Source organism: Xiphophorus maculatus, chromosome 21 (genome assembly GCF_002775205.1).
Source record: "Xiphophorus maculatus strain JP 163 A chromosome 21, X_maculatus-5.0-male, whole genome shotgun sequence".
In the NCBI taxonomy this organism is placed as follows: domain Eukaryota; kingdom Metazoa; phylum Chordata; class Actinopteri; order Cyprinodontiformes; family Poeciliidae; genus Xiphophorus; species Xiphophorus maculatus.
Window position 1 is genome coordinate 13710886 of NC_036463.1, and position 6627 is coordinate 13717512.

General features: G+C 42.0%; 1 protein-coding gene across 2 annotated transcripts; it reads right to left on the reverse strand.

The window, feature by feature from the left end:
- Positions 1 to 57: 57 nt before the first annotated feature.
- Positions 58 to 4360, reverse strand: pdia4 (protein disulfide isomerase family A member 4). Of its 2 annotated transcripts, none has more exons than XM_014472833.2 (10): positions 4079 to 4360; positions 3557 to 3734; positions 2984 to 3189; positions 2771 to 2909; positions 2466 to 2671; positions 2198 to 2356; positions 1899 to 2050; positions 1567 to 1723; positions 811 to 1044; positions 58 to 710 (listed from the first exon to the last, which is right to left on the reverse strand). In XM_014472833.2, exons 1-10 carry the CDS (start codon positions 4152 to 4154, stop codon positions 298 to 300), a joined length of 1920 nt encoding a protein of 639 aa, XP_014328319.1. In that variant the 5' UTR covers positions 4155 to 4360; the 3' UTR covers positions 58 to 297. The 2 variants fall into 2 exon arrangements, with proteins under 2 accessions (XP_014328319.1, XP_005809902.1); XM_005809845.3 differs by having other exon boundaries at positions 3557 to 3740.
- Positions 4361 to 6627: the final 2267 nt, after the last annotated feature.

A 6627-nucleotide genomic window follows, 5' to 3' on the forward strand; every position in this document is an offset into this window, starting at 1 on the left:
TAAAATTTCTACAAAAACAACCTCTTGTTTCAATTCATCACCACAAGGAGTCTCGTCTGAGCGTTGGTGCAGAAAGCCACCATCATTTTCAGCTTTATTTAAAAACCGTCAGTGCTTACATGCTTTCAGAAACAGAAGCCAAACCTCTCGGAATGAACAGAAACTAAAAAGAAATTTTGAAACACAAAGAAAGTCAGTAACACCGTTTAGAAACTGCTGCGTTCCCTTTGGCCTCCCAGACTCCAACAGACCCCTGCCGCCGTTTAGAGTTCTTAGCTCCTTCGTAGAGAGAAAGTCTCAAAGTTCGTCTCTCTTTAGGAGCTTTGTGGCGTGCTGCTCTACAAACTTACCGAGCGACTCTACTGTTCTGTCTCCACCTTCAAATTTAACTGGGCTCTGCTTGCTGCCGCTGGGGGCAAAATATATCGTGGGGAAGCCTTCCACTTTGTAGCTGTCGTTCGGCACGTCGTTGGCGGTGGCGTCCATCTTGGCGATCACCAGGTTCTTCTCGGATTTGTACTTTTTGCCAAGCGCCACATAGTCGGGCTCCAGCTTCTTACAGTGGCCGCACCAGGGAGCATAAAACTCGATCAGGACGTCCTTTTGGGTATCCATGACGATTTCGTCGAAGGTCTTTCCCACCACGACCTTAACTGGTCCCTTGTTGTTCTTTGGAACTGGTTGGGATTTGATGATGGGTTGCAGCTTTCCTGTAGACAAAATTCAAGACATACTGAAAAATTTAGCAAGCTTACAAAACAAAACAAAAAACTTCCCTTAGAAGTGATGCAACGTGAAACAAAGACCCACCTTTCTTAAAAGCAACGACAAATTCTCTCAGCACCTCTGAGTCAAACTCCTCCGGCTCCATGGCGAATTTCTTTCCTCCGTCGGCCAAAATCCCAACGTTCACTTCCTCGCCGCTCTCGCTCAGGCCCAGGCTCTTCAGCTCCTCGGCGTAATCTTCCTCGTCGGCGATGGCGAACGTGTACTCCGGAAAGTCTCTGGCGACATCCAGCACCTTGGACCTCCAGAACTGTGTGGCTGAAAGTGAAAAAGACGAGATGAAAAGCTTGAAAAAGCAGAGACGGTTCTTCACAGGTGGTGTGCAGCTGTCTGATCGGCTCCAAGATTAAACTTGAAGCCACAGAAACATCATAACTCAGAATGCAAACAAAATGATCCAACAGAGTAAACTAAGACTAGCTTTAATGGGAAATTATATTAACTTTAGACCTTAGGAAAAAAAGAAAAAAAAAAAGTCACTACAACCACAACAAAAATGTCACAAGTGTGGTGTGCATTTATTCAGTTCTCTCTACTCCAACACCCCTAAATAAAACCTGGTAAGTCACTTAGAACTCCAAATTGTAGAGCTGACTTTTTTCTTTTTAAAAACGTTTTTAGATAAATAAACTTTCATTTCCCTTCCACTTTACTACTACAGTTTTTTTGATCTACCGTATGAAACTAACTGAAGGTGTGGTTGTAGGATATCAAAATGTGATGTAAATGGGGTGTGAATACTTTAGCAAAACTTAGTTGAGAATTTCATCTCCAACTCACCTATCCTGTAGTCGAAGCTGAAGTCGACTCCGTAATATACGACCACCAGGGGTCTCTTTGCGTAGCGCTTGGCATCGTTACTGGGTTTTCTGTGACCCACCAGGGGAATGGAGTGTTTCTTGAAGAACTCCTGGACTTCAGACACCGACATCGACTCCTGCACATTTCAGACACAGCAAGTTCCAAGCCAGATAGTTTTTGTGAGGATTGCTGCTCAATGCTTGCTTGCATCCTAGTGCCACAAAACTGAACTGAATCATTTTATATTCTAATCAAGTTTCACCTTGAAATTGAACTAAAAATAGAAAAAGAACTGAAACAGACAACCTCACCTTGACTGTAAGCTTGTTAGAGGCTGGCTCATACTTTGAGTTGAACTTTTCGGGCTGAATAATGACAATTTGACCAGCAGACGCTTTCAGCAGTTTGGCCACTTCGGAGCTGAAGGAGTGACGGAAGGTGAAGTCCTCCCTCAGAGCGTTACCTGCCAGACAGGAAACAGACAGAATAATGAGAAATATTGGAGCCAATAATGCTATTGGTGTCCTTCAGTAGCATTTTCTGCAGCAACAGTCTATGAATTAGGCATCAAAGTAAAAAAAACAAACAAAAAAAACACAAAACCACTTACAGGCTTCAATGTAGATCTCATAGGCTGCATCCTGTTCGCTAGAGAAAATGCCAACAATGACTGCGTCGTCACCATCTTTGATGAGCTCCTGCACTTGCTTTGCTGCCTGTATCTGCTTAGAAGGGGGTCCTGCCTGCTCACTCATGAAGTCGACGATGCCTGAAGGTAAGAAGTAAAGGATCGTCTTGTTACAGGACCAACGAAAATGCACAGCGTCCTGTGCTACACTAATTCAGTGTAGTGATGGTTTGGTCGGTAAAACGCGTACCGTACTTCTCCCTGGGTCCGTTGTACTCAAACGCTTTGCCCTTCCTGAAGATCTTCAGCGTTGGGTAACCGCTGACCCCAAAGCGCGAGGCGAGCTCCGTCTCCACGGTGGCATCAACCTTGGCCAGAGGGATGGGAGGGGAACGCTGACTCAGCTCCTTTGCAGCCTTCTCATACTCCGGAGCCAGACGCTTGCAGTGCCCACACCTGCGGAAGACAAACAGGTTTGTTTTATTTTAAATCACTGAACCAAGAAAGGAGAGAGTCTAAATTGGAACCCTACTCCGCATTTAAGAAGCGACTCACCATGGAGCGTAGAACTCCACCAGGATGATATCTGCGTTATCGACCGTTTCGTCAAAGTTGTCTTTGGTCAGGACCAGTGTGGCCTCAGGAGGCGGCTTCCAGCCCGGCTGAGACACCTCCATCACCCGCGCCACGATGTCTGCAGATACACAGTCAACCCAATTATTGATGCTCTTTTAGAAAACCTACAAAGAGCTGCTCCTGAATCCCCACCCTTCTCGGTCCTCTCTCCGTCGTAGTCGATGGGCTCTCCGTTTTTCAGGATCTTGATGGTGGGATATCCCGACACGTCGAAGCGGCTCGCCACCGCGTCGGCTTTCGTGGCGTCCACTTTGACAACAGGAATCGGAGGGTCGTTGTCCTTCAGAGTCTGAGCGATCTTCTCATACTCTGGGGCAAACTGCTTACAGTGGCCACACCTGGCAATATAAAGACAGTTCCGCATAAAGAAAACCGACAGTTTTTTGTTGCAATTTCTTTCAATACCTCTTACAGTTTTATGATAAAATGTTACAGTTCCTTAAACTTTCTTTTTTTGTGCAACCACAAACCATCTATTTTATTGGGATTGAATGTCATAAATCAACAAAAGCTAGAGAAAAATTATGCACTTTTTTTAAGTTTGCACCTCCCAACAGGACAACTATAGTAAGAGCAAACATGAAATAGTTGGATCAGAACATATTCATGTGTCAGAATGGCCCAGTCAAAGTCCAGAACATTGGGCAACAATTTCACTATTGGTATGCAAAGCTGGAAGACAGGCCCTAAAATAAGCAAGCGTACCATGGTGCATAAAACTCGACCAGAACCGTGTCTTTTCCCTCGATGAAGGTGTCAAAGTTGCTGTTGGTGAGAACCAGGACTCCGTTCTCGTCTTTCACCTCCGTGTCATCCTCGTCGTTGTCATCCTCCTCTTCCTCATCATCACTGTCCTCATCGGCTGCCTCGGCTTTGTTTTCTTCTGCATCTTAGCAGAAATGACCCAAGATTTAGAAATCAAAGCAGATAAAAAAAAAAAGCAGGCAATATTTAGACATACTGGTAGTTTTGAAAACAGGAAAAACAAAACAAGACAAAAAAAAACCCCACTGAAAACATGCAATTGCATACGTTTCCCACAGCGCAAATTCAGATTTTGCAGAGTTCTGCAGCCCTGTTGGCAATCCAGCCAATGCTAACTAGTAGGCTAATTATGCTCAGTTACTTAGCTAGCTGGGTTAAATGACAATAACTGACCGGAAACAAGTGTTAGCTGCGCTGTTTGGTCATTTCGGTTCATACGACACCGCGACACGCCAGACTCACCTTCTTCACACCTGCAGACAGTCGCAAAGTGTGCAACGCCGAGGAGCACAATTAGCAGCAGAGCAACCTTCCTCATTGTCCCTGCGGTCCACCCGCGAGCTGTAGCCCTTTAATTAACTGAGCTAATACCGCTGATGAATGTCATCAAAAGAGTGCCCGTCACACAGACCCGCTGCCCGGATCAATACTGACGGCTTATTGCTGTGCAAACCTTTGGTTTGTGGTTTCATACAAACTCTCACTTCAGAACGCACCACCGCCGCCTCCTCCCTCTGTAACTTGTCTGACTTGCCACGCTCTGATTGGCTCTGACCCACCTGGCGTCCTCCAATCAGGAGTCGCCACTGAATTCCTCACTTTGAAACGTTGAAGATTGCCATTGGATACTCGTGTTGGTCTTTCTCTTCATCTTGAGTTCAAGGCAATTGGGCAAAAGTTTCAAACCACCGCAATATATATTTTTTTTAATTCTTGGCACGCGAGGAGCCAAATAGTTATGTCTACAAAATCTAAAAAAAAATATGCATGAAAACCAAATACCACCTAATGCACGACTAGTGATTTGTCACTTTTCAGTTATAATGTATGAAGAAGGAGTGGTATGTATAGTTTAAATACACAACTTGAACACATTTACTTAATTTTCAGGTTGAATAGATAACTGACAAGTTATCCAACAACCCTATCAACTTGTTAGCTCCCCCAAAAAGAACTGACACTACTTTATACTGACATTTTTAGCAGTTGAACTCAAGATGTGCCAACCGTTTTTCATTTTGTTACATTACAATCCCCAAATTCAATGTGTTTTACTGTGATTATATGTGATAAAGCAACAGAAGGTAGTGCATAAGAGTAGAAAAAATGATGCATTGCTCTAAATTCATTTACATAAGAAATGCACAGAAAAATCCAAAGTCATCCCAAGTCAATAACTTGCAGAATTACATTTTACAGCATCTACAGCTGCAAGTCTTTTGCTGAATGCCTACCAGCTTTGCTCATGTAAAAACTGAAACGTTTTCTGAAGGCAAATGGTTGTATTGGTTTACGTTTAGGTGTCAAACCTTTCAACATTTTTACATGTAAAAAAAGGTTGAAAATATGCATGATACAGATTAAATATGTTTTGCTCTGACTGGAATGGAAAAGGTTCTGTGTGACCCAGAAACCACAGTAGTGCTGTGTTAAACTACAGATTCTACAAGAAGAAGAAGAAGAAGAAGAAGAAAAATATATATATAAATATATATATATATATATTGTGTCTAATTGTAGGATTCACAAAAATCCTAAATGTGGATGTGATAGCTCAGTTGTGTTTTGATAGGAAATTATTGCAAATAAATGGAAAAAGAATTTCAATCTTGCCTATACATAATGTTATATATGATGTTCCAAGTATTATTAATCTAAGGCAGCTCTAGACAAATTAAATTTTAGCCTTGATTTAAAAGAACTCATTGTTTCAGCATTTTGTTGTTGTTGTTGTTTTTTTTCTCCTTTTAGTTTTCTAGACATTTGCTCTTAGAGGCACATGAAAACAATTTAGCTGTGTTAGAGCAGCAACCCTCTCAATAGCAGCTGGTGTGATCACAAATCCTCAGCAGGGGATCCTGGGATATGAGACACGTGAAGGTCAGCAGTGGAGGGCTGGTTTAGCTCTGCTAGATGTGAGGACCGAGACAGGATACAGAAAATAGTAGCAACTTTCAGGGCACAACTGAAATTTAATTGAGGAATTCAAAATTCACTTGAATATGCCAAGTAGAGCAGCTCAATCAAATCCAACAGTTTTAGTTTTTCACACTGGCCGTCCACAACGCTGTTCTAATAGAGAAACTTCTAACAAGAGTTTTCATTGTGTTTATCCCCTTGATTTACAACCTGGAGTATTACAGTGGAGCAGACTTTGAACCACAATTAAATTTTGTTTAAACAGAACTGTGTTATGAATGAGGGGGTTTTCTTTCAAGTCTGTTGCACAGTTCCTTAAATCTGGATCCATAATCTCTGCACAGTCTTTGTAAAGACCAAATGTAAAAAGAAATGCTTGTTGCATGCTTGTTATTTGACGTTTTTCAATATTAATGAAATTCTCCATATGTTCACCTTTTCTTATACTGTCGCATCTCTTAAACTTATGGATTTGGCCCGTCTTTTGGGAAACAGCTCCCTCTACTGGTCAGTTAAGTGTAAATCATGATAATATTCTCAGATCATTTGCGATTGGATCATCTGTATGATCACCTAATAATATGACATTTAATAATTAAACTGAACTTTGTTTTTCTGGACCTGAACAATTACACAACCTGAAGGAGTCTATGTGCTTTTTAAAAGCAGGATTTGGGCGCAAAACCTTGAATTTTATGTACGTTTGTTTTTAGACCACAGGTGTTTAGTCAGCACTATATAGGCTCAAATGTAAACACACCTCCAAATGTCTATTTACTCAACCTCACCACTTCCCTTTGTTCTACTTTCTAAAAATTAAAACTCAACCAAAAGTTTGTCTTTGTTTGATACACCTGGTAAATTCTCAAGTG

Coding starts and splice junctions, on each gene's coding strand:
- pdia4 (XM_005809845.3), bottom strand. CDS start 4,154: ATGAGGAAGGTTGCTCTGCTGCTAATTGTGCTCCTCGGCGTTGCACAC. Junction 2,910..2,983: donor CGGAGAGAGGACCGAGAAGG/GTGGGGATTCAG, acceptor GTGTATCTGCAG/ACATCGTGGCGCGGGTGATG. Junction 2,672..2,770: donor GTGGAGTTCTACGCTCCATG/GTGAGTCGCTTC, acceptor TGTCTTCCGCAG/GTGTGGGCACTGCAAGCGTC.